Genomic DNA, 27,047 nt, shown 5'->3' on the forward strand with positions numbered 1-27,047 from the left:
AAAAGTGTTCGATTTCTTTTACTTTCGTTTTTCTCTTTTTAAGAATTAGAACCAACGCATTTGCTCTTTTTCCTCTTTCCCATACCTTCTCACACACACACACACACACACACACACACACACACACACACACACACACACACAGGATTATAGTGTGGTATGGGCGGGAACCACTAGGATTATTACTGGAAGACAGTTACACAACCAGAACAGAAGTTCAAGAGGCAAAGAGAGAAGAGAATGGATGTAGTCATAGTTGTGCACATACATTATATACTAAGCACCCTGATCCATCACACACATATACACACACACACACACACACACAGGTTAAAGCTGAAAGTTATAAGCTCCTGTCATTATTACAGTCCACTAACTCACAACCCATTGCTTTGTTTCACAGTTGTGGAAGTCCAATTTCTGTGTGTCTTGTTTACATCCTGTCAGATGGAAGTGCATAGAGGGTTAACCAAATCATACTCTCCCTCAAACAAGGATTCGTGCATTGTTCCTGAGAGTAGGCAGCTCCACAGACTGCGTTAGCCACGTCTGGTCCTGTATCAAGTTCCTAAGTGTGAATCTCATTTTCCCTTGTTTGTGTGTAAATGCAGGGGGGGAAGGGAGAGCCCCACGTCTTCAAGGAAAAGACCTTTAAGAAGAAGCGGCAGTGCAGCGTGTGCCGTCAGAACATCGACAACGTTGGCTCCTTCTGCAGAGGTACATGTTGCAAGCACGGGTTGTCGTTGTTGTAGGTACAGTTTGGTCATTCACGACTAAGTGACTCTAAAGAACCGAGCAAACATGGTAGCCAATGTCACGACAGGTAAGAATGGCAGCAGGATGGAGGATGTGTCACATATGAATGAATAAAGGGCAGCACACACCAGCTGTGTCACGTAGCGTAGTGTCATTTGATCCCTGAAGCACACACTGGGCGTGCCATTCTGACAAAAGAAGTACGGGTGCCAAATCTGGGGAGCAAAAATAACTGCTTTTTTTTATTGCCCGTTGCATATCCTGATGCATCTACATAAAGTGCTGCAGGATTGAGTCCTAAAGCTAGTGTGGTTGTTGTTGAGGGAACCAGGGCAGCGCTAACTTCCAGGTTGGCCTACAAAAATACCTCACCCCTGCGACTAACTATTGTAAACCCACATGCAAATCTCGGTATGTGCTTCCCTTCAGGATGTAAGCCCTACAGTAGGGTGCAGAGATTACGTGTGACATGTGAACATGACTATAGCAGGAGGATATCAGTGCAACATGCAATAAAATCAAACGGAGATTAAAGTTCTGTAGACAAATATTACTGACTAAACTTGTACTGTATACTCATTTTGACGTCTTTCTTGTCTTTCCTCCCTCCTTTCTCATTCCTCTTAGTATGCAAGACAGCCACCCACAGGAAGTGTGAGGCCAAGGTAAGAATCCACTTCTACAGTTTCCACTTCTGAGTATCAGCCTCAAAACAAAAAGAAGAATCCGTTGTGACACAGTCATGGGGAGTATTGAAAGTGCTCTAATCAGCTGAGACAGAGGATATGATTTATTTATCATCCAATGAACAGTTGATTACCATCCACCATAAAGGTGCATTTTCTGTTCATGTGCATTTTCAATTTTGCGCATAAAAGACATTGGAAGTGGGAACAACGCTCAAAATAAAAAAGTTTAAACATTGAAAAAAATGTACGTTTAGCTGAGGTTAAAAAGTTGATGTATCGATATTAACAATGCGATGAAAAGTGGAATGGAAACAGGAAACATTCATTCGCATAATGTCTTTTTAAATTAGTAAATTCGTTCAAATTTGCGCTACATTTAAAACCTGACTCCTGTCAAGCTCCACCAAATAAAATGCATTCACATGGATTTGTTAAGTTAGTGACCCGAGGCGTGTCTCATGAAACGAGGTCAAAACACCCAAATAATAAATGTTATAAAAAGGAAACTGTAAACCCGTTGGGGTTATGTGAACATCATGATGCCTAATGTGCAAAACATTAAGTAGACTATGGTAACTATGGGAAGGATGCATTTATGGTTTTGTCTTCAGAAGAACAGGATAAATATGAGAAAACTAAAACTGTGAAAGGTAATGCTACTTGTAAGACATAAAAGGCTTACATTATATACATAAGCATAGGCGGTTTATATATGTCATATTTGTTGATTGAGTTGAATGTTTCCCATTCCAGTAAATCTTGACAAAAGACATAATTTCATTAAATCAATTCAAATTGATACTCAGTAAATCAATCCGTATTGATCACTGTAGTAATATAAACTATTTGAAGTTGACAGTGTGAACGCAACCTGCTCTGTAGCTTTATTAAATGTGCAGTCATCACCAGCCGTTACCATGACCATAATTTAAGGTCTTGCCCAGTAGCTGACCCACTAATCTTGCTTACTGGATCAGATCTTTGTTCGTATATTAATGTTACTGCACTTAGGAATAACATGTAAATCCTTATCGAAGCTGTTTAGAAGATTATGTTATGCCAGTGAGGTGTGAAAAGACGCATGACAGTGGCTCTGTGAGGGCAGAAGTCTCAAGATCTCTGCTAATGTGAATGCCGCTCAGTTGCATTCCTCAGAAAGAGCTGCAAGCCTTGCTCGAACCCCACACTGCTGCCTCTGTGAAAGGATCATTGATGGAGAGGATGGTGTAATGAATAGACAGAGGGATGCAGAGGGGGAGAATGCCAGCCATGGCCAAGGTGAAGAAGAGGGGGTAGAGGCTGAGGCAGGGAACCTTGGCAGGCGAAAGAGAGAAAGCCAAGGGCAAAGGCATGTGGCAAAGATGAGCCTCATTCCTCTAGCCTAGCTCCATCCTTTGGTCTTTTATCTGCGGAGAGGAGAGCCCTGAGGATGTGTTCCGAAATGAAAGGGTGGCTTTGAAATAGCATATTCAAAAGGGAGAATCCGGCACCTTTACTGTGGATGTCAAATCAAAGTACTGATGGTATATGTAGTCCATTGAAGGATTCCCCAGTGTGTCTGTATTGACTGAGAAAGTGAGTTCTTCTGCTCGCAGAGCCCTGGCAGCTGTGCCTACATGTACCATAATGCATTGCGCGAGCAGCGACTTTGCTAAGCTCTGTTAGCTTTTTAGTGAACAAAATAAACTCACAAAATGTCAAGAAAGGAAATACTCTTTCACTTAAACAGAAAAATACAACCGTACACTTTCTGAGTTCAAGTTTGTCTTTGAACCAGGATGAGATTAATTACCTTAACTCATCATAAAACACACTTTATTCAAACGACAAAGTCGAGATAAATCCTTAATTCACGTAGTAAGATGTGAAAATATGCCATCTCCACACCTTTCATATTCCCCCGGGGTTTCTTGTTGGCCGCTCTAACTCCTTCGTAGGCAGACAAAAGCTGCCCCAAAATTGCCCTGCTAGCTTTGATTGTCTTATCTTCAGGATCCCGCACACTTCTGTCCAAGTAAACATGCAATACTGCATTCAGCACTGCGACAGTAATCAGCCATAACAAAATAAAAAAGGGGGCAGCAAAGGCCCGCAGGTCAGAGTCAAACCCTGGCCCACTGCGTCGAGGAGTAAACCTCTATGTATGGGCACCCGCTCTACCAACTGAGCTATCTGGGCGCACATTATCTTCTTTTTTGAAAGCAACCTAGTGGGCGGATTGTGAAACAGCGAACAGTGACAACATTTATTTATGGTTCTACAGAAGAATTCTGGTTAAACTGAATTCAAGATTGATTGCAGAAAGAAGCAGGATGTTGTTTAATAGCCTTACTGTGACTGTGTCTGATGTGTTGTTGTTGACTGGTTGTTAGACAGAGATTTCCATCAGTGCTGCCCAGGAAGGGAGAGGTCAGATAAGGCAAGGCGAGGGGGGATCTGGCGGCTGGGTTCATCTCTGCTGTTATCTAACCTCGTATGTAGGGGGAAAACTGAGGCAAGATGGAGATAGCATGCCAACAATCTGTAATACTGTGAATTCTAAAATGTATGATAACTTTGTGGCGAAATACCGTAAATTAATAGCAGATCCCGGCTGTTTGCCCTCCTAGCTGATTAGCTTTAGCCTTACATTAGCCGCTCATTGCCAGATCACTCTTCACAGCGCTGTGGAGTAAAGTCTGGCTACACCACAGATACACCAATAGTATTCACTCTGGGTTGTTTGCATTTCTTTAAACCAATCACAATCATTATGGGTGGCGCCAAGCTCCGGATGCAGCGACGGTGCCTCTGTAAAATTTTCTCTGGAAGGAACTTGCTTTGGTGGAACATTTGCACTGTTCATACAATACCGTGACATGAGCTATTTAAATAAGCTGGATACATAGTTAAACATAATTTGCTCTTATTGCAGCGGAACTTCGTCCACAGCATTTCCCGCCAATCGGTCCTTATACGACCCAGTTAGATAGTAAATGCCGTAAACATATTCTTCTTAAATCTTTACAATCATTCAAAGAAAAAACCAAGCAGGCCTGCCTTATTGCATGGTTCAAATTCCCGTCAAAACCTGCAATTTTTGTAACGTTAACGTTAGCTTGCTAGCTCATAGGTTGTTCTTATTGTGAAGGGGCAAAGCCAGGCTTATTCTGGCAATGTACGTACGTTGATCCTGACTATCCTTCCTTCTATAGAGAGTGACCTGTTGTGTGCTAAACAGAAGTTTTCACCTGTGTTACAAGTCTAATTAGTTCCAAGATGTTTCCTCACTTGCACCTCACTATCACATTTGGCAGTTATTAGCTGTAACCTTGTGCATGTATCAACCACCTCTGCTCTTCTCCTCCTCCTCTGCATATTTACCATGGTTGTTCGTGTTTACATGCACTCACACATCTGGAGATCTGCCCTCTGTCATCTGTAAACCATCCTGTTCTCCTCAGGCTTCTATTTACATCTGGTGTTGCCGTAAGCTGGGTGACAAATCATTACCACACCGTACAGTATCCCGTCACTAGGTCTGCTCCAGTTCTCTGGAAACATCTCCCCTCCTAGAGAGAATGATTGGTGATTATAGGTAGTCTACGTACAGCTCATGTTTTCTTGTTGTTTTCTTGTTCTCTTCTGTCACTATGTTCCCTACGCTTTGCCCACAAGGTCAACAGCCTCCAGCTGACCCATCTCTATTCTATTAAAAAACACACAAAGACGCACTCTCTCCCTCTTTCTTAGACACAAACACACACACAGAAGGCCATAAACAGTTTTATTTCAGCATGTTCTCCTTATCTTTGATTCCAAGTGGAAAATCTAGTCCACAGGGAAATGGGTGGGCGGGGGGAGAGATGGAGAGACTGGGGCCCAGGGGCAAAGAGATGGGAACAGTGGGAGGAGGAAGGATTAAAATTAGTGAAATAAAGCCTGTGACAAGTTCACTGGCCTGTCTGACTAATTAGGCAAGAAGAGGCATTTCCGCTGGTTCACTGAATAACTGAAATCCTTGGATTGGCTGGCTGGGAAGTAGACTGAAAGAGTGATGGACATGGACTGGACTGACTTCATGTAATATGGGGATTGGCTGATTGTTACCCCTGAGTTAGTCTGGATCAACGAAAGTACATTTCCAGTGGGGAGTTAAATACCTCACATTATTGTATTGTGTGAACGGTTAACTTCATTTAATATTTCATGTGGCATTTTCTTTCGGGGGATGCAAATGTTCCACCAAAACAAGTTCCTTCCGGAGAATTTTGTGCAGAGGCACGGTCACTGCTACGATTGTGATTGGTTTAAAGAAATGAAAACAACCCACATCGTTTGTTTCTCCTATCCTAAAATATATCTGTGGTGTAGGCAGACTTCACAGCGCCATTGAGATAGGTGTGGCAATGCAAGACTCCCACCCCCCCGAGTAGACCCAATGTGACCACTTTGCTTTCAGTTTTGTTATGAGCGCAAAAGCCATCAATTCAAATCAAATGTAATGGCCTTATTTTTTTCAACATCGTCCAATTTGATTTGTTATTTAAGAGCAGCTGAGGAATGACAGGAAATGGGGGAGAGAGAGGGGGGATGACACGCAGGTCAATTTGAACCCAGGCCAATGCCAAGGACTTAGTCTACATGGTGCGCTCGCTCTACTGGGTGAGTTAGAGGTCACCACCAAACTGATCCTAGTTCAACATTAATAAATTCAAAGATTCAAAAAAACTTTAATGTGCCATTTCTTCTATTGCAGACAGTTAGTCCAACACAAATACCAAAGTTATAGCTTGTTTAAAAAACCATCTTGATCAACGTTTTGGGGAGACTTAACCTCCCCCTGATGATAGCATCTGGAACTCAACATTTTTAAAGCCTTTTTATAATTCAAATACTTATATTGCTGCAGTTCTGCCACTGGCTCACCCCTAATCACACCCTCCTTGGCTTTCCATTTACTTGACTTTTTATTTAACCTCTTTGGGTCAAATTTCACCCGTTGTCTAATATCAGAAATATGGGTTTCTTTGAACTACCTCATTTTGATTACCCAAAAATAACATGGATCATCCCATACCACACGCTTTGCAAGTACAACAACAATCTATACTTTCATTGAATTTTGTGTGGTTTTTATTTTTTATATTTTTTGCATTTGAATTATTTTTTTTTAATTTTTCGAAACCGTATCTCGACTGAACGTTGACTTATGTCATTCTGTGATTATCCTTCCTTTAATATTAGTCTAAAAAATCATAATTTCTGCTTTTTAACTCAAGAATTAGGTATAATTTCCTATAAATTAGGTTTATTTACAATGAATTCCAAAAATTCATTGTCAATAACTAACATCAATGATTTGGTGTTAGTGGTGTTTATACATGGTAGTGAAAAGAAGCGTTAAATGTCAAAAAAAGTGCCAAAAACATTGGAAGACAACACAAGGGTTAAGGTTTGCGCTGGCAAAACTGATAACAACAGCAACAAAACCAAGGATTTAACAAACACTGACCTGAAAAATTAAGGTGGAGAGATGTGAGTAGAAGCTCAGGTGAGGGAATGAGGTGATTAGGCAGGAGAACATGCAGAGAGCTGATTGGCTGGGGAAAAGTCCGGGAGCGGGGAAGCTCTAACGAGGCTGATTCAGGGCAGGTGTGTAGATGGGCAAAGGAGGGAAAGGCAGCACAGTAGGCAAAACACAGCAAAACCTAAAACTAAGTCCTGTAATCACAGGAGCTGTGTCAGACGAGAGTAAAAACAAAGGCAGACTAGCTAATACAGGCAACGTAAAGGCACAGTCTGCGATTCTAATCCAATGTACTTTTTTGTCAAATTCACCGAATATCTCCTTACAGTCCGCTAACGGAACTGGGTCCATGCTCGGACACTTTTTGGCTAACGTTCTGTCAGAATATCAGTTTCGATATCAATATGAATGATCTTGTAATGTTTTCAGTTAATTCAGTGGTGTAAAACTTAATTGATAATTTATTTCCTTTTTAAGGTATTATCATTTTGACCATTTACTTTAGCTTTGTCTGCAAAAAGAAGCTAATACTGGTGAATTAGCCGTGCGCTGCCCTTTGCTATACTGGGACACCCCTATCTTCCCGCTGTATTTTCTTTTAGTTGCGTGCTCTGGTTTATTTGTGTGCGTTTTCTTTTAGTTGCGTGCTCTGGTTTATTTGTGTGCGTTTTCTTTTAGTTGCGTGCTCTGGTTTATTTGTGTGCGTTTTCTTTTAGTTGCGTGCTCTGGTTTATTTGTGTGCGTTTTCTTTTAGTTGCGTGCTGTGGCCTCTCAGGGCCACCGTAGTGTTACCTGTATTAAAGGTGCTCTAAGTGATGTGACGCATATTTTAGGCTACAACATTTTTCCGCTAGCTGCCTGTCCCCAGAACACACTGTAAAAAACTGTGGTCTCTGAAGACAGCCCAGGCTGTTATGGTTTTTGGGGCAGGTTGGCACAGTTTGTTTTTGTTGCTGTTTGTGGAGCCTGGGCTGTCTACAGAGAGCACTTTTTTTTACAGTGTGTTCAGGGGACAGGCAGCTAAAGGATAGTGAGGAGATATTTGCTGTATGTGACAAAAAATTTTGTAGCCTAAAAAACGCGTCACATCACTTAGAGCACCTTTAACGAGTCGCCCAAATTAACATCAGTACTGTCAACACATCCGGGACCGTGCTTCTGTTCTTCAAATCACTTTCATACACTAAGTAGACTTGTAAATGTCCATGTACATATATGAAAATTCACACATAGATTCTTAGATATGTATAAATGACTTCTATTTGCGCTTCGGGGTCAGTCGTTTCCAGGACTGGAAACTGCGTCAGACCGGATGTGTCCGGATATGGGCAGTAACCGCGAAAGGAGTCCAAACATGGACACAGTTTTGTTAGCTGTCCGATCTGTGTGTACGCTGAAAAAAAAAAAATCCGGTGTTCATACACAGCCCTGGCTCTGGGAAAACAAGTGAAAAAAAACAAACAAAGTGACTTGGACCCAGCCACACAACACTATTCTGTTCATGCTTGTGCACAGGACAGAGGGGAAGGCCATGGTTATAAAGAGAAAGGCAGTGTCTTTTAATCTTTGCTCGGGAGTTGAGTTAAAATAAGTCTTTCTCCAGAAATCAGACTCTACCTTTAAATGAGTATCATGCCTGCTAGTCTTTTACACTCGGTCTACAACTGAGTCCAGTCTTCACAAAAAAGCCTGAGGGCATCTGGACTCTGGAAAAATGGTTTCCTGATAAGCCGTCCTACAGATGGTGTATGTTGGCAGAGCAAAGCTGTGTATTGCAGTAATTACAATCCCTGCTTCCCCTCTGGGTATCAGGATTCCTCCTTGTCTCTCGTCCTTATCCACTGAACATGTCAAAATATATTTTACATGAGACTAAGCAATGAACTGTTTGCACTGCCTGCTCCTCTTTACAAGAAGAGGATGTAGAATAAAGGACAGATAGATAAAGCGTAAGTGGGGGAGGATGCAGGGATGAGAGGAAGAGCAACATAACCCTCCTGATGTTTCTCTAACATTTCAAGCTTTTCATCAGGACAGTTGTGGTTAAGAGTCCTGCTTCTACACTTCCAGGCCCCCATCATTTCTAGTAAAGAAAATGCATTCTAGATGTAAGATGGACTGTAGAAGAAAAATACTTTTTCTTTCTCTGTTACTTTTAAAGCCCTGTTCTTTATTTCTTGGAGTCATTTAATTCAATTCCATGGTGACTTATTGTTGTCTGGCTAACGGAAAGAGAACAAAGGACATGATTACATGGTAATGGCAACAACAAAAAAAGTGCACCATAGTCCTAAGTTTTCCCAGCATGCGGCTCACACATCACAGCTGACCCAACATCCCCCTCACCCTACTTCCTGTCAAATGAAAACCTCTTGGTCAAATCTCTTCCTGGTGGTTGCAGTGTAGGAAAACGTCACTCATTGCTGTTGTCAGCCATTACATGTCAGCCACAGCTTAGTGTTTAGCGGTTTTCCATGCCAAGGCTGAAAGACTTAACAACACAAAACAGATATTAGGTATTGAAATATTCATTCAAACAGTTAACTGTAAGCAACCTTCTGAATGATTTTAATAGGTGGTGGAAGTCATCACAGAAATGTAGTTTGGGGGGGGGAGTGACATCAATAAGTGAGTAATCTTTGGTTAGAGTTTTGTGGCCTTGAGCCCAGACCTCTGGTTTCCCTCCTGCAGGATCTGCACTTCACCAAATTCTCATGTAGTCAGTATGAGTCATTCAGGATAACAGGATCCAACTGTATCGCTTTAACATTACAAAGCCTATATGGCTGTCTGTCCTGACTAAGGGAGTCACTACTTTATCACAGACAGCTCTGGTAATTGCAGAGATAGGCTGTCGTGTTTTGAGTTAAGCTGTGTGTGTGTGTGTGTGTGTGTGTGTGTGTGTGTGTGTGTGTGTGTGTGTGTGTGTGTGTGTGTGTGTGTGTGTGTGTGTGTGTGTGTGTGTGTGCAGCAAGCGTGGCCTGAGCATGGGAATGGACAAGTGACTGAGCGATGTTGATGATAGTTAAAACCATAAGCATGACAGCTAAGTTAGCCAAGTTGGGACCCAGCCAATCCACTGTGTGTGTGTGTGTGTGTGTGTGTGTGTGTGTGTGTGTGTGTGTGTGTGTGTGTGTGTGTGTGTTTGCCAGCAGGGGCGTAAGCCGCACTAATTGGCCAGTGGGTTTGGCCTGTCTTGAATCTAACAGGAAGAGACCGTTTGGATATCTCTGTTACCAGGGATCTTAAATATTGACACCCACTCTGGTGCAGAACATGAGTCACAGATTTTAGTGATATCCACTGTAACAATTTGTACTGGCTTTTAATTCCTGTCTTCGTGTCTTCTTGCCTTGTGTCCTCCCCCAAGACGATAAAGACAAAAAATAACACAATAAAGATTTTCACCACAGGGTTGTCTTCGTTTGTGAGCTGTGGTGCTCGGGCCCTAGAGCAACTGATGATAATGCACAATGGGCTGTCTGAATGATGCAAACGCAGTTTTGTGCATATAGTAAACACTGTTCAGGCTGAAGAGGAGGGGATGTTGTGCTTCTAGGACATGTATCTGTGCCTACTTATCAACAGAATGATTGCCAGATATAGAGTTGAGGTAAGCTCAACCGCAGAAGAAGGGGAGGACTGAAGTTCTGTACATGTTGATTGGTTCACAGGAGATTTTTCCATTGTTGATCTCTCCCAATCTCATCCCAACCCATGTCTTCCTGCTTTGTTTATTTACCCGCATTTATTTTTGTCCGGCTTAGAGCTTTCAGCCTGTGTTTGGCTAGAGAGGAGAGTAAAGAGGAGTGGATGATAATGCCTTTGTGGTGTGTATGTGCTTCAGCCTTCTATGTGTACCTAAAAAAAACTCTCTGTACAAGCAACATGTGTGCATTCCTGTTTGTGTTTACCATCTGCATATCTGTGTGTGTGTGTGTGTGTGTGTGTAGTCCACATAGTCAAAAGTGTTGACATAACAGGGAATTGCATCCAGCTCGGTCATTAAAGCTCTACCACAGGGACCCATGTACCCTGCGATATCTTCGGCCTCCCTCTCAGCTGCTTGGAGTGAAAACGAAACAGCTTGAGACAGAGACCCCTTTATTTCCTTTTGGGGTCAAAAGAAAGTGTGGGAACAAGAGACAAAGAGTGAAAGAGGGAAACGTGCTGAATAGGGAGAAAAATGAAAAAAAGAAAAAACACAGATAAACACTGTGTTAGCTGGCTTCACATAAGCGCTAAAAGTGTGATATGGGACTCCTGAGTCCAGAGGATAGACGTCTTTCACCCATAGGTGTTGTTTTTGTTTAGCCTTGGCCTTGAAGTCCCGTCATGCTAGGCTAGGTGCTTTGTGGTTTTCTCACAAAGTCCACCTTGTCATGATTAAGAGGCATTAGACGTGGGGTGCATTTGAAGGATAGTCATAAAGCTAAGCCAGGTTGCTCTCAAACCTGCCATTAAAAAAGAGTCCTGCAGGTTTGTGCAAAAGACAGAACATCAGTATTTGTGACTGACAGACGTACGTTACGTTTCTGTAGTTCAGCTATTTCATCGGGGCATGGAATTTGCAAAATATGGCATATTTTTTAGACTTCAGCTGCCTTGCTAGACTTCTGAGGCTAGGACTTAAAACAGAGATACCTAAGGGCAATAGTGGGATAAACTATACAGTGGTAGCTACTACAGAAGTCTTCCCCAAGTCTGCATATAACCCACATGACAATTAACTTCCCAAGCTATTTGTCTTTGGGTGACATCCCAGTACAACTGCAGTAAGTAAGTGGGATTTATATCATCTGGTGAGAGCCAAATTGCTCCCCTAACTCCTCTTAGTATTGCAACACAGAATGTTATACAGAGTGGGCAAATGCAAAGGTAGTATTTTCCACCCACGTTAACCATAAGGACTTAAGTCAACAGGTGGATACATGTGGAATTGTCCAAAAATAGAGCATGTGATTGCCAACCCCCTGTCCCAACCCACTTTAATTTGAAATTAGTTTTTAAAAAAACATCCCTGTTACTTATTTTCCTCCGGTTTAAAATGATTATAATTGGCTCAGACAGATTTTAACATACATTCCTTTTACCGTTCATCTGTTTGGAATTTGAACTATGACAGCAAACAGGTGTAAGACATAAACTCTTTACATGCTTGAGCAATATTGCCTTGGAGGTAGTATAGGATTCTGTTTTGGTATTCGGAACATATAGTTAGATACCTTTGTTTGTAATCTTTTGTTGTACTACTTTGCTAAATCAGTTGTCTGTAGGTGCTTCATTGATGCTGACATACCTGTTGCATTAACATTGTTTAGAGAAGAAATTGCTCTCTGGGGTCTTATTGCTGTAAGATATCACTGTACTCTGTTCACTTCAAGGCCCCCTGCATTCTTCTCTAGCTCGCTGATGATGGTGACGATGAAAGCCCACAAGGTCATGGCCAGCATTGCCTTTCACTGCTGATTCGTTGCAGCTTTCATCAATGCTCTCTGATTGGCTCTCCCAAGGGAGCTTAAGGAATGGGGAGACTATTAAGCCTAAGGCTAAACATCAAAGGAAATGCTGCATGAGTGCTGCGTTCATATGTAACTAATGCCGCTTTTCCACTGCATAGTACATCTAGACTCGACTCGACTCGCTTTTTAATGGGTTTTCATTAGCAAAAGTTGTGGATAGTCCCTGGTACTTTTTTTTTGTACCACCTCTGTTTCAGGATCATAATTGTATTCAGAGGTTATATCAGAATAGGTTTACATGGTTTAATTTAAAAAAAACACCATATTTTTGTTAAACTGCACATTGCAGCTCCTCTTTCTTTTCACCCTGTGTGTTGAGCTCTCTGTTTTAGCTGCAGAGTGAGACATCTCACATCTGTCCCATCTTTGTTGGGAGTCGCACCTGCGCAGTACCTAGGTAAGCACTGCTAGCTAGCTAGTCAGTGTTACAAAGTGACGCGCGTTTGTCACAGAAGTAAAGGCTGGACTACAGTAGAGCTGTTAGGAGCAGTTTGTGAACAGTGTTTTCTGTTGGAGATGGTAAATCCCTTTGGGGTGGACTTTGGGTGTTTTCACTTTGTAAACCTATTACATGCATAAAAAAAGATATATAACACAATAAAGGAAAGGGGAAAAGCCAAAAAGCATATTATGAGCACTTTAAAGTTCCAAGCGAGCTGAGCCGATACTAGAATGTGGAGTAAAAACACTGCAGACCACCAGAGAGAACCATTATTAGCATGTCACTGCACAAACCGTTTTTACAATTTTTAAATATCCAAGCTATCGTCAATAGCGACCCAAATATTTTATGTTGCATTGGTTGTGAATTAGAACCCCAACAGGGTGATGGATTTGAATCAGCTGGTCGCAATAATGAAAAGCTCACTCTACAATATCCCGCTTATTACACGGCTACTAATACAGAGGTTACCCACTGATAATGCTTGCATCCCGGTCAGGACGGTTAACCTTACTAGGTCACCCCGGTGAGTGAGCTAACCATGGAGCTAACTCATGCTCTGTTTGCTCTGTTGCCATTTGCACTGTTAGCGATCCCCGGTTCCTCCACCCTATTCCTCCCTCTGGGAGCCACTGATTTGCAGTATGAGCACAAATATTGATTTTAAAAGATTTTATAGATTTAAAAATGGTCCTCCAGAGTCTGATGATCAGAACTCAGTCCATGGCAGAATGCTATGACTGACCAATCAGAATCGAGTATTCAAAAAGGCTCTGTAATAAATAATAATAATACAAATTAATAAATAAATTTAAAGGAAGGGATTTTTTCCTTTATACTGACATTAGGCGTCCATGTTTCATCATATTCTTTCACATTATTTTGCAGTCTGAAAGATACCTTTTCGAACTTGATTGTGTCTATTGCTTCAGTAATCCATTCTTTCTGTGTTGGTGTATTTGAAGCAATCCAGTTTTTCATGATTACCGTCTTTATGACCATACATAGTGAAAGAAAGATATTTTTATTCTTTAAAGATACTCTGGTAAAGTTATGCAAATCTCCCGGTTTACATGATTGTGGTGTGAGTGGAATGTCTTTTGTAGATCATTGCTTTCTTTGTTATGCCAAATTTTATTACAGTCCCACAAAAGATGGAGCAGAGTTCCTTCAACAGCTCCACATTCTATACATTTACTATGGTTTCCGATGCCCATTTTATGTAACTGTGACAGTTGACAATTTTAAATTGCCTTAGTTATTAGATTCTTGTTCAACGGAAGGGCTGCCTTGAATTTTTCCATATGTCATTCCAGGAAATGCACAGAATATAAAATTGGAATTTCTGTATTCACACACATACAACGAATCACTCTCAAACTCAATGTCGCAGGCTTTCACAAACACACCCGTTTCTCACACTAATAACATACCAAGGCTTCTGCCTCACCCTTATCCCTCTCGGAGCCCACAGCTCTTAAGCCATGCGTTGAGAGTAGCTGTGATCTATCCATTAGCTATGCTTCTTCTGGCTTTGATGGATCAAAGAGCATGTAAAGAGCTGGAGGAGCCAGCGCCAGTGCAGCGAAACAACGGACAGAGAAGAAAAGGACAGAAGGCTGGCAGACGGAGATGGAAGGAAGAGGTCAGGGAAAGGGATGGAGGAAAGGGGGAGGGGGAGTGGAGAGATGGCGGAGAGGGTTATGGGGGTCACAGCTCTTTGAGCGTCGACAGCTGGACCCACCTGAGAGTCATGGTACTCTCCTTGAGCTGTCAGTGTTTACTTTGCTATTTATTAAGAACATTTTAGGCATGTAACCAGCACCAGAATCCGGAGCAAGTTAGAACAAGCTAGTCGTGCGTCTTTGTCTTTTTTTCAAGGATATTTGGTTACTGGGGATCAAACCTGTGACCTTCCAGTTTAAAGACACTTCAAGACCGGGGACCACGAAGACATGAGAACAACAGTGGAGGTTCAAAAGGAAGGTGCAGTGAATGAAAAGATTTCAAGAAAGCTTAGGTAGGAAGACGGAAAGGTGGGAGGAAGACAAACCGGAAGGTGTTTGTTAGGATTCGATTAGAAAAGAAAAGGAAGAGAGCAAAGGGGAAGGCAGTATTGAGATCGAGAGAAGAGGAGAAGGGAGAGGATAAACGAAAGAACAGAGAGGGTGGTTATGGGAAATTGGAGTTAGAGTCAAAAACAAGAAAATGAAAAAGTACAAAATTTGGAAGAAATATGAGTTGAAGAGGAAAAGTAGTAAAACACAAAATAGAAAGTACAAGCAAAGAGGGACCTGAACAGGGATGAAAAATGGAGGGAACGAGATGAGATGGGTGGAGGTCTATTAGCAGGAAGTTTGTGCGTAAGTGTTGGCCTGGGGAGATGGAATCTGGTGTGGTGTGTTTGTTCTGGCTTAGCGGCCGCCCTCAGCAGGCCCCTTCGCTGGGCACTGGGAGAGACAGATGTAGAGGAATAAATGGAGGAGAAGAAGAAAAGATATGAGCGAAAAAGGGATGGGTCAATGAGCAGTGTGAAAGCATCAAACCAGGTAAAGCCTGATTCATGCTAAATTCCCAAATAGAAGCAGTTATGGGTACACAGTCAAAATTGGGTAAGTGTAGTCATAACAACTGGAAATTTGAAACAACATGGACTACTTCCAGGATTGGCTCAGTGAGGAGAAACTGGAACCAGTACATGACTCCAGAAGGTTTTCATTTGTCTTGTTAAAGGCTAGTTGAATTACTTGATTTTTCCAACAATACCACCAGATTTCATTATGAGTTTGGTGGCATGGCTTCCATTGAATGTCCGGCACACCAAGCCCTACGAAGTCAGAATGAGACGTTTGCTGACCCGGTGACATACAGTACCTGCCCGAAACCTGCCAGTTTTACGTGGACGTTCCCAATTTACGTTGTCCTCTCTTGGTATCCTCCTGGGATAGCAGATTCTGTCTAAATATATTTTCATGTATCATCACAGCTTCATAAGGCCCTAAACTACACATTCCCATTCTGATTGATAAAGTCATGTTCTGAGAGATAGAGGATGGATACCAGACCCGAGCCCGTCGGGACCCGCCGGTACCCGCCGGGCCAGGTTCGGGCAGATATTTAGAAATGATGTTCGGGTTCGGGTCGGGCTCGGTCACATCAGCGCGATAACATTTTAAATTTAAAACAGCTTATGTAGTGTGTTAACGTGCGCTTGTTTCCCTGTGTGCGCTAATGCGCTCATCTGTTGACATGTCCAAATGCCTTCCTACAGTTGCTTAATAAAAGCGGGCTTTCCACACAAACAAACGTACGTGTGTCATTAGTATGAGAAAAAAATTTGATTTTAACTGGGTTTGGTTTACTGTCGGACGCGGGCCGGGCTCGGACAGAAAAATGCGGCCCGATCCGCTCTTTACTGAGAGACAGGGTGAAGTGGATTCCACATTCCACATCCACATTCTTTAAGGAATGAATTTCCTTTCGTAAAATTTTGGAAAAAATGCTGGTGCGACTGAGTGTGAACAAACAAACAATCATACTGATGTGCATTCTTTCATATATGTTTGATTATGTTAAGTTATTATCAGTAGAATCAGTAGATCAGTGCCACTGCTCTGATTTGAGGTCCATGTCGGATAAAACAACTTGTTGAAGCTTTACCAGATTCTGCACTCTGCTTTCTCCATTATTTTGCCACTTATATACTGACAACTAGAACTAGAGCTTAACGGTGTGGTTCTGGGAGTGAAAATCTCATTCATATTCTGAATCAAGATTTTGATTATTAGCCATAATGTCTTAACCATCCAAGGTGGACTTACCAAGAGCTAGGAGACAGTGGTATACAGTATGCTCCTGTAGAAGCCGCAATTCTGCATGAAGTCAGCCTTCAATCAAAACATGTTTTATTTGCGATGTCATGGAGAAGCACTACACTACCCACAATCCTAAACATAACGGCGTATAGTCTCTGATTGGTAGAGCTCACTATTACCATGGTAATGATTGTTATGTACACCTTCTCGTACCTTTACCTATTTTTCCTTTTTTTTTGTGCTGAATCAAATGTTTTATGGTCATGATTCCTCTCAGGAGACGTTCAAAAACTGATTTATTACTGAAATATTTGCACTTTACTGTCAGACTAGATCTATCCCAGTTGCATTAAAGCATTAATGAGGTTTGGAGAAGGCGCTTGTTTCAGTGCATGCAATAATCTTCAGTATGTAAAAACAGGCACACACAAACAAACACATTGTAAAAATCCCAGGATCCCACAGGTATTTATGCCAGGAAAGGGTCCTTCAGTAAAACACTCAACACCTATCTGCTCACTTTTGCAAATTGCTCTGCCCAGAAATGTTGGCTAAATGCCTGATATGTAAAATGAAAGTATACAACAATTGAAAGTTAAGAGGAAAGCAGACAGTAGAGGAGAAAAAGAGGGAAAGAGATATTTGACAGGAAGAAGTTAATTGCTAGCTTGCCATGGTAGTTGGAAGTTTAGTTTAGAAGAAACAGAATTAGGGTACAATGCATTATTTCACATGCTCTGATCAAAGAAAAAATCCTGAAAAATAGAATGAAACTGATCTGCGTCAGCCCGAGGGAACTAAGAGAAATTAGAGCCCGACCCAACTCAAACCTATTTGGTCATGAATTGGGTTCAGGTTGGGAATAAAAAAAAAAAAAGAACCACAACACAGGATAAGACTTGAGATTCATTTCCCTACGGAGATGAACAAAAACATTAATTCTCAGAGTGAGTCATACAGGAACATTGTCCAGTAGACATTTGATAGCTGAACCCGAACCTGTTTCCTGCGACTTCTGTCAAACAAGGCAAGTCTCGATTTAGCTTATTATCTGTTCCTCTGACTTCCTGTTGATGTCTGTGGTTACGTACAAGCAACAGTGAGAGACTGAGCTTGATGCTTAAGAAAAAAGGTAAAAAGATTAACACAAACTGTACACACACACACACACACACACACACACACACACACACACAAACTGTGGTGACACACCCACAGGTTCAGGGCCTGTGCAACTTCCTTTTTGTGCACAATGAGATATACACAAGCCCTTGCCCTTTTCCTGTATCCAAATAAACAGTCCAAAAAGGGCCATGTAGCGGGAACACTGCTTTATGTGTGTGTGTGTGTGTGTGTGTGTGTGTGTGTGTGTGTGTGTGTGTGTGTGTGTGTGTGTGTGCATGTGTGTGTGTTACATAAGCATGACTATGGCCCTTGGCCCCCTTCATTAGGGCTGCTGTTCAGCTCTTGCTTCCTTTGGTCACAGTTTATTGACCTGTAGGCCCATAACAAACATGGGAGTTGTATATGTCATTCTGTATGTGTGCGTTTTATGTCCCAGCGCTCCTCCAGCTGTGTATTTGGCTTCACATTTGCACATACTTTACATTTTCCAAACATGCTCTCAAACATCAGCTGTGTATTTACGTGGCACTTAAGTGCATCTAAGTAGTTTCACAGACAGTGTTTGTGCTCTATTCATCATCATGTAGCTCTTAAAAATGTCACCCTGTATATTCCTCCCCCAGTCTGGCCTCAACAAGTTGCACTGCTGAGCTGTCTGACAGTGGTGAAACACTATCTTAATCTTAGATGGGCAGTGTTCCCAGCAGTAGTTGACAAATTGAGATACAAGGTAAAATGTGTTGGCAATACATATTCCTGCGAAACAATACAAAGGCAGTTAATGTTTATGTTGATTGATGGCCCAAAATTCTGACTTTTGGGTTTTTATGTGGATATTCTTTAGATCTTAAAATGTTAAAGTTTGACATTTTGGGAAATACCCTCATTAACTTCCTTGCCGAATGTTAAATGAGAGGATTGATGCCACTCTCACGTCTAACTGTTAGGCTACGGACAGGACACGGTTAGCTTAGCTCAGCATAAAGACTGGAAGCAGGGGGAACAGCTAGCCCAGCTTTCTCTGAAGGTGAAAAATATACCTAATAAACACATTAGGCCTATGTCTCCTTTGTTCAACCCCCAAAAAAAGCTAAATGTAAAGTTATGGGTTATATAAGTTTTTACGGGGACTTAGGTTCTGGAATTTTTTCTTGGCCTGCTAGGCTGGCGCTCTAATTGCAAGCTAACTTTACAATGGGGCAGTTAAAAGTCAACGAACAGCGTTTTCCTTTATCCACTATTTTTCTATCTTCTGTGCAGAATCCAAAGTGCTTTCCCTCATTATATCTGAGACGGTAATTATCTGTACAGCATGGCATGCTAGCTTTTTCAATTTTGTGTTAGCAAAGAGAGCAGAAGCCTAGTTTACTGAGGCTAGCTGTCTCCTCCTGGCTCCAGCATTGTATTTAATGGAAAGATAAGAGAGTGCTATCAATCTTCTCCTCTAACTCTCAGCAAGAAAGTGAATAAGCATATTTATCACACTGTTGAACTACTCTGTCATACTTTAACATGAACTTAATGTCCAACAGTTAATCAGACTTTGGTCTTTTATTTGTGGATTTTTCCATCTCTATCTTTTTGTGTGAGGAAGTATTTGCTCTTAATCATCTACCAACTCTGATTCCTTCCCTCTGTTCTGAGGCAAAAATAATGCTTGTTTGTTTTTCCTGTGTGTCAATGTGAACCTTATATTCACGTGTGTGAATATTTGTGTGTTCCAGGTGACCTCGGCATGCATCCAAGCTCCCTCAAACGATCTGGTAAGCATCGTCCGTTACCTTTCCTCAATAGCATTCTGTTTAATAGACTAGTTTTCCCTCTTTGCCTGGCCTAAGTTGCAATGTATGGCTTCCCAAAACCACTGTATGGTTTCCTCCTGCTGAATTCCTTTTGGGGAGCCGAGCCCTTAACCCAGTTTGAGCTCGGGTTAATTCCTGGAGCACTGCAGGACTCCAGTCTAGAAGAAAAAAGTATTTGATGTTGCTACAGGAAGTCATCATGTTTATCCATTAGAGTCTGTTTGTTTAATGAACTCTTCTTTCCTTCCTCTGTTTCCCTTCTCTCCTCTTTCTTCCTCTCTTTCACCTTCTTTCGACCTCCTCCCTTTGCCCTACATCCTCTTACCATCCTTACTTTCACACCCTTCTCTCCTCTCTTCTCCTTTATCCTGTCCACTGCTCCTTCCTTGCATTCAGCAGCGTAGAGGGACCGGCCCTTCTCGACACATCCAGAACCTGGTGAGCACACTTGATCCTCCCATTTTCTATCCTTGTCTTCCTCACCCCCTTACTTTTTTCTCTGCCCCACCATGTCCCCGTTTTCATGCTATTTATCTTGAAAATGACCAAACTTGTCAGGGAAAAGCACTTTGTGGCTTCATTGAATTTGATTTAGCACATACAGAACAAACCAAAGTAAGAGCAATGCCAGATACACTAAGAGTCTCTGTGGGGAAAAAAAACCAAACTTTGGACTCCTAAAAGCTGCAATGTTCATTGTTTACGCCATTATAGGAAAGCGTCAGACCAAAGTTTGTTCTGAGGATTGTGTAAGAGGAAAGTCCACGAAGTCATTCAGATCAAAAGGTGTTGAATGTGCTCAGCAAATGTAATGGCAATCTGCCTGCTAGATAATGAGACATCTTAGAGCTGATATTTTAGCCTTAAGGAAATGTTGCATCATTTAGAAAGCATGAATGTGTTCAGTAATTTTCAATCAGCCCATCTGATCTAAAATTCGGTGTATCAAAGGGGAATATCTGACCTGGTGGTGGCGCGGTAGGAAAGGTCAAGGGTCACCAAATACATTTGAATTCACTCCCTGGGGACATGAATATCGACCAACAGTGAGTCTGGTGTATTTTTTTCAGCAATTTTTCCAAGTCTGATAACAATAAAACCAGATATCTGATATTGTAAAAATATATATTAAATATCATATTCTTGTATCAATGATGTTGCAAATTATGTTCCTTACCTAAAAATGGCATCAGACAGAAAACCTTTAAAATAATATTACATCGTGGCCGGGTTGGTTCAGTGGGTAGAGCAGGCGCACATACTGTATACTGAAAGGTTTATGCCTCGATGCAGAGGTCTACGGTTCGAATCTGACCTGTGACAATTTCCTGCATATCTTCCCCCTTTCTCACCTAGCTGTCCTGTCAAATCAAAGGTGGAAAAGCCCAAAAAAATATATAATATTACATCTCTACTATGTTCAGCAGACTAGAATTTAATTGCTTCAATTATCAAATGTATCACTCCTCTCTGCCTCCTCCTTGCTTTTTATCAGATTGTAACTTTAGAAAAATACTGATCTTACTTATTGGTTCATTATGTGGAAATTAAATAACAGCAATAAGGCATCTGAGCTTGACTGGACTATGTATTTGGTTTGTGGGATGGCCTCATTAACCAAACGTATCTTCTTTTTCCCCAGGGCTCGACCAAGTCTCTGACCTACACCAAACAGAGAAACACCCTGCCAAGGTAAAAGTCATCTCATTTATTGTGTGAATGCTGATTCAGCATTCAACATTCCATACTAAGACTTTTTAATGGCTTTTTCCAACATACTATACTATGACTTTGTTATCACTTTTTTCAACATATTATGCTATGACTTTTTTTTACTTACATACTGTCCCTCTTTTATCATTTTTCATCACTTTTTTTTATTGGCCCCGTTTCATGACGTTTTTTTGACTTTTTAATGTTTGGTTTTTATCGACATACTATGCTATAACTGTTTTCAACATAAAATGGTGGCACAGTTGCTTGGTGGTTCGCACTACTCCATCAGGCAAGTCGTCACTGCAGACCCAGGTTCGAGTCTGGTTTAAACCTTTTCATGACCTTTTTTCGACATACTATACTATGACTTTTTTGACATACATACTATGACTTTTTTATTACTTTTTTCAACAAACCATACTATGACTTTTTAAAAGTTACTGCAGACTCTGACCCAGGTTCGATTCCCAGTCCAGGTTGGCCCCTTTTCATTACTTTTTTCGACATACTATACTATGACTTTTTTCGACAGACATTTTTATTTTATACATATAACTTTTTAATGGCTTTTTTCAAACTTACTATGCTTTTAATGTTTTTAACATCAGGCAAGTTCTCACTGCAGACTCAGACCCAGGTTCAAGTCTAGTTTGGACCTTTTCATGACGTTTTTTCGACATACTATACTATGACTTTGTTATCACTCTTTTCAACATACTATACTATAACTTTATTTGACATACATACTATGACTTTTTTTATCATTTTTTTTGACAAACCATATCATGCCTTTTTAATGGCTTTTTTTTATATATATATATATATATATATATATATATATATATATATATATATATATATATATATATATATATATATATATATATATTATATAACATTTAAAAAAGAATCTGGCTCCCTGTGGGGGTCTAACTGCATGTCAATCACTGCTCATGCACACATATTCACATGTTGTCGATGTTCAAATTTTTTGGCTAAGTCGTGGATCTTCGCAATCATACCTACAGCACCTTTAAAGCCATTTCCACTTTTCCAACTATTCTCACTACTTCACCTTCTTCTTACGCAATTATGCCAGCAATCCAGTTTAGCTTGAGCAATTTAGCTTTTCAGCATTCACAAGCATTTTCTGCAGGAAATGAATTTTCTAGTTTCTCAAAATACATGTTATGGAAGTGCCTGATTTTCAACCAAATGTAATGTCATTAGGTTTCCACATCTGCACTGATCTGCACTTTGCTCCAATCGGTGTCCTTTCAATCCTTTATTGCTCCCTCCTTCACTTGCTCCTCAGACCGATGACCACTTCTGTCATTATTTCAGGAAGATTAAGCATCAATCGTGTGATTGAACAAGTTGGCTTTTGAACTGGCTTACATGTCACACATAGTATCCAGTTTCCCTCTTTTGCTTTCATCCTTTATTTTCTTTTTCTCACTATCCATCCAGCCAGACATTTATCCAGACTGAGTGTAAAAGGAGCACGCTCATGTTGAGCTGCCACAAACAACGTGTATGCTCACATTTTGACCCGTGTCTACCTTTCTCTCTGTCTCTCTGCATGACCACCTGACCCCTGCTCCCTCCTCTCCTCTTTCCCTTCCCCCCTCCCCCTTCATTTCTCGTTCTCTGTTCCTCCAGGAGCTTCAGTGTGGACCGTGTGATGGAGAGAGTGATGGAGCGCCACTACGACTTCGACCTGACCTACATCACCGAGAGGATCATCTCCGTTTTCTTCCCCCCAAAGCTGGAGGAGCAGAGATACCGTCTAAACCTAAAGGAGGTGGCTGCCATGCTCAAGTCCAAACACCAGGACAAGTTTCTGGTAAGGAAACAGTGATTACAGAAGCTTTGACAACATAGTCACATAGTTTGTTGGTGATATATTTTGTCACAGCAGGGAATTTTAACCTCCCTCCTTAGAGGATAATGTTTCATTCAGATGATGCTTGAGAGACCATTTGATTTGACACATGATCCACAGGAAGCCGCAAAATACAGTAAGCAACCCTCAAATTAGCAGTTGGCAGCGGTGGAATGTAACCAAGTACATTTACTCAGGTACTGTACTTAAGTACAAATTTGAGGTACTTTTACTTTACTTGAGTCTTTTCTTTTCCTGCCACTTTCTACTTCTACTCCGCTACATTTCAGAAAGAAATATTGTACTTTTTTCTCCGCTACATTCCATTCATTAATCTGACAGCTTTAGTTACTAGTTACTTTACAGATTAAGATTTTTGCACACAAAACACATGTAGTTTATAAAATATGATGTTTTATTATAAATACAACTATCCAATAGGCCTACAAGTACAGCTGAAATGATTATACCATTAAACACTTAAACACAGTTGAATGATGGAACTGTTTTCATCGTTTCCAGTTTCTAAAATGTGAAGATTTTACATTTTCCTGATAATACTTACATAATTTTACTCAAGTAACATTTTCAATGCCGGACCTTCTTTTTACAGTGTGGTATTAGTACTTTTACTTAAGTTAAGGATGTGAATACTTCTTCCGCCACAGGCAGTTTATTTCGGTCACACCCATGATGAAACAACTAAAAGGATAACTAGGCTAGAGTGATCTAAATCTCTTCTGTTTCAGCTCCTGAACCTCTCTGAGCGACGCCACGATATCACCCGACTAAATACAAAGGTAGAATGTCTCTTCTTGTGATTCTCGTGGCTCTGTGTTGAGAATTCAGTTCACAGCCTGAAGGTTAATCTCCTTGAACCACATGTCTCCATCTCAACCCCCAGGTTCATGACTTTGGCTGGCCCGACCTCCACGCCCCACCGCTGGATAAGATCTGTGCCATATGTAAGGCCATGGAGACGTGGCTGACCTCTGACCCCCAGCACGTGGTGGTCCTTCACTGCAAGGTCAGAGTTCAGGGGACCGGCAGTTTTTTTTTCTTCCAGATGGACATCCCACGGTTTCCCAGGCTCTGAAACGGGCAGATGTGTCGAAATGTAGCAATGAGTAAAGTTTTGCAGCAACATATATTGAATTGTAAAAAAGTGCTAATTTGCTAGTTTTTACTGACAATAATTTTAAATGAACGGTGTTAAAAAAGTATTAATATCTATATCATGTGAGTACATGCAATGCTTACATGGAGTCCAGAAAAGGATCAAAGTAGAAGTGTAGCACACAGAATATATTGAGCATTTAAAAAAATATGATTCAAGTCATAATAACTCAAACTAACATTATGTTAAACAACCCTGTCACTCAATAACATTACCGTTAGCTCTATTTAAGTAATATCACATTTTAAAAATACTCTGTTACAGGAAAAAGGTCCTGCATTTTTCTTACAAATTATCAACAAAGTGTAATTACACTATCAAAAGTAAGAGTGCTCTCTATGCAATATAATCTTTTTATGTACAGAACAATAATAATAATAATAAAAAAGAAAAAATATATATATATATCTATATACTGTATATACAGTATATATTCAGGGAAATATTGAACTTGTATTCCATTACATTCATCTGGCAGTTTATTTATAAATATGATGCATTTTTATGCATAGACATGCATGCTAGGCAACCAGGACTACAGTTGAAAATTTGCCAAATGGCTAACACTGACGCATTTACAGAAATGTTCATTAATGTGCATTGTCCTAATCAAATAAATCAAATAAAAATAAAGTTCAATATTTCCCTGAAATGGAGGGGAAGAAGGATAAAGTAGCATAAAATGAAAATACTCAAGTACAAGTTCATCAAAATGACTAGCACTGTGGCCTCACAGCAAGAAGGTTCTGGGTTCAAATCCAGCCTTTCTGTGTAGAGTTTGTATGTTCTCCCCATGATTGCGTGGCTTTGCTCCGGTTTCCCCCACCATCAAAAAACATGTACTAGGTTCTCCAGTCAGTGCCCTTGATCAAGGCACTGGCTCAATAAAGTTGAATCTAATCTAAAGAACTTGAGTTGGTCCCTGGATGCTGTAAATGGCATCACCACTGTTCCCTTGAGGGATAGGTTAGATGCAGAGAATGCATTTCGCTACATGTGTGTGCATGTGACAATAAAGTACCTTTATACTATGGAGCAATGTTCGATGATAATTAACGAACCACCTGAATGCATATCGTGGATAAATATGAACATGTACTGTATGTCAGTTACAATTTCTTTCACTTGCTTATACGTTGAATCAGCCTTCATCTCTCCATTCATTATTTGTGTTATAAATTCAGTAAAATATAACTCAACTAAAACCCAAATTGCTGAGTGTGCCATATAATTCACTAAGCCAGAAAATGAACCCTACGATGAATTTCAAACTCTGTCAACTCCATGTTAAACTTCTGTGTCATTTAGTGATTCATTCCTGTCATTCTTTCAGGAAGCTACTAGCAATCTGAACTTTTCCACTGCTACCAAGCAGTGACCAGCTAACACTGAGGGCGACCAAGCTCCCACGGCTTGTCTGGGTGGTTATTTTTTTTATTGGTTTTGGTCAGGAGAATTCAAAAACTAAAACCACGCTACTTCTGTGGTCTGCTGACTTTCCAGAACATTCCAGCTACAGGCAATTCTTTCCCAGCGGAAGATCACGCCAGGGCTGGGAATAAACAAAGTTGTTGTCAATGAAGACTCTTACACTGATAGACGCACGGGGCAAAACGAGCTCTGATTTGTGCTCGGTGTTGAGGTGCAGCCTTCTTATTGGTATCTGGAGGGGTCACATTAGGAATGTGAGACTGGAATGTCTTTGGAATGTGTCAGGGAGTACGGAGCACCCAGTGTGAAAAAAAAAAAAAAACCACAGGGAGCTTTTTAATTTGAATTCAAACTGCTTGTCCACATCTTTCTATGTCCCTGGCTTGTCGTCGTCCCTTCTAGCGGTGTCTCTCCATCAAAAATGAACCCTGCAGTAAAATGCAGTTACATATTGTAAGCTGTGAACAGCAGCTGTGTTAGAACGAACCACAGTGCCTGAGGATGAAATCATGACTTTGACAATGTTGTTCCCTCTCCCTCCTACAGGGCAACAAAGGCAAAACAGGCGTGATTATTGCAGCCTACATGCACTACAGCAAGATCTCCGCAGGGTGAGTCTATGTACGTGTGTGTGTGTGTGTGTGTGTGTGTGCGTGTGCGTGTGTGTGTGCGTGTGTGTGTGTGTGTGTGTTGGAGACATCCAAAGCCACAATTTGACATTTTCTTGTTCATCAGAATATCCACACATGGTACACATTAAAGATTATTGAACCGACGTGCAAAAGCACATTGGTTTTTAAATTCAACCGTTCAGATGTGCATGCCAAATATGTTTAAAAACGTATTGCAACAGTATAGCTAAAGGGCTGATGTGTTCTAATTCAAGTAAATGCAGCACAAGGATTTCTAGTCAGACTTTGTTGATAAGTCGTCTGATAAATTATGCCCAATGGATTTTGCACAGGGAACAGTGGAAACTGGTTTATCCTGTGGCCAATGCCAGCTGTATCCTATCCATGTACTTTCTGGCATCTACTGTAGAGGGTCTGGTGGAAGTCTCATGATGGAAATTGTGTTGTGTGTGTGTGTGTGTGTGTCTGTGTGTGTGTTTGTGTGTCTGTGTCTGTGTCTGTGTCTGTGTCTGTGTGTGTGTGTGTGTGTGTGTGTGTGTGTGTGTG

The 27,047-nt window shown here is 41.0% G+C and overlaps 1 protein-coding gene across 5 annotated transcripts in view; it reads left to right on the plus strand.

The window, feature by feature from the left end:
• tns2a (tensin 2a) overlaps positions 1 to 27,047 on the plus strand; it is a 64,119-nt gene that overhangs the window by 20,546 nt on the left and 16,526 nt on the right. For 4 of the 5 annotated variants that reach the window (XM_028582425.1, XM_028582428.1, XM_028582427.1 and 1 more), the window contains exons 2-10: positions 612 to 717; positions 1,384 to 1,421; positions 19,583 to 19,621; positions 20,057 to 20,098; positions 21,303 to 21,352; positions 23,039 to 23,222; positions 24,011 to 24,061; positions 24,166 to 24,288; positions 26,416 to 26,480. In XM_028582425.1, the coding sequence (XP_028438226.1) occupies positions 612 to 717; positions 1,384 to 1,421; positions 19,583 to 19,621; positions 20,057 to 20,098; positions 21,303 to 21,352; positions 23,039 to 23,222; positions 24,011 to 24,061; positions 24,166 to 24,288; positions 26,416 to 26,480 (698 nt within the window). The remainder of the gene's footprint in view (positions 1 to 611; positions 718 to 1,383; positions 1,422 to 19,582; positions 19,622 to 20,056; positions 20,099 to 21,302; positions 21,353 to 23,038; positions 23,223 to 24,010; positions 24,062 to 24,165; positions 24,289 to 26,415; positions 26,481 to 27,047) is intronic. The other variant, XM_028582426.1, reaches the window with a different exon arrangement.

The sequence above is a fragment of the Perca flavescens genome, chromosome 7 (assembly GCF_004354835.1).
Source record: "Perca flavescens isolate YP-PL-M2 chromosome 7, PFLA_1.0, whole genome shotgun sequence".
NCBI classification, from domain to species: domain Eukaryota; kingdom Metazoa; phylum Chordata; class Actinopteri; order Perciformes; family Percidae; genus Perca; species Perca flavescens.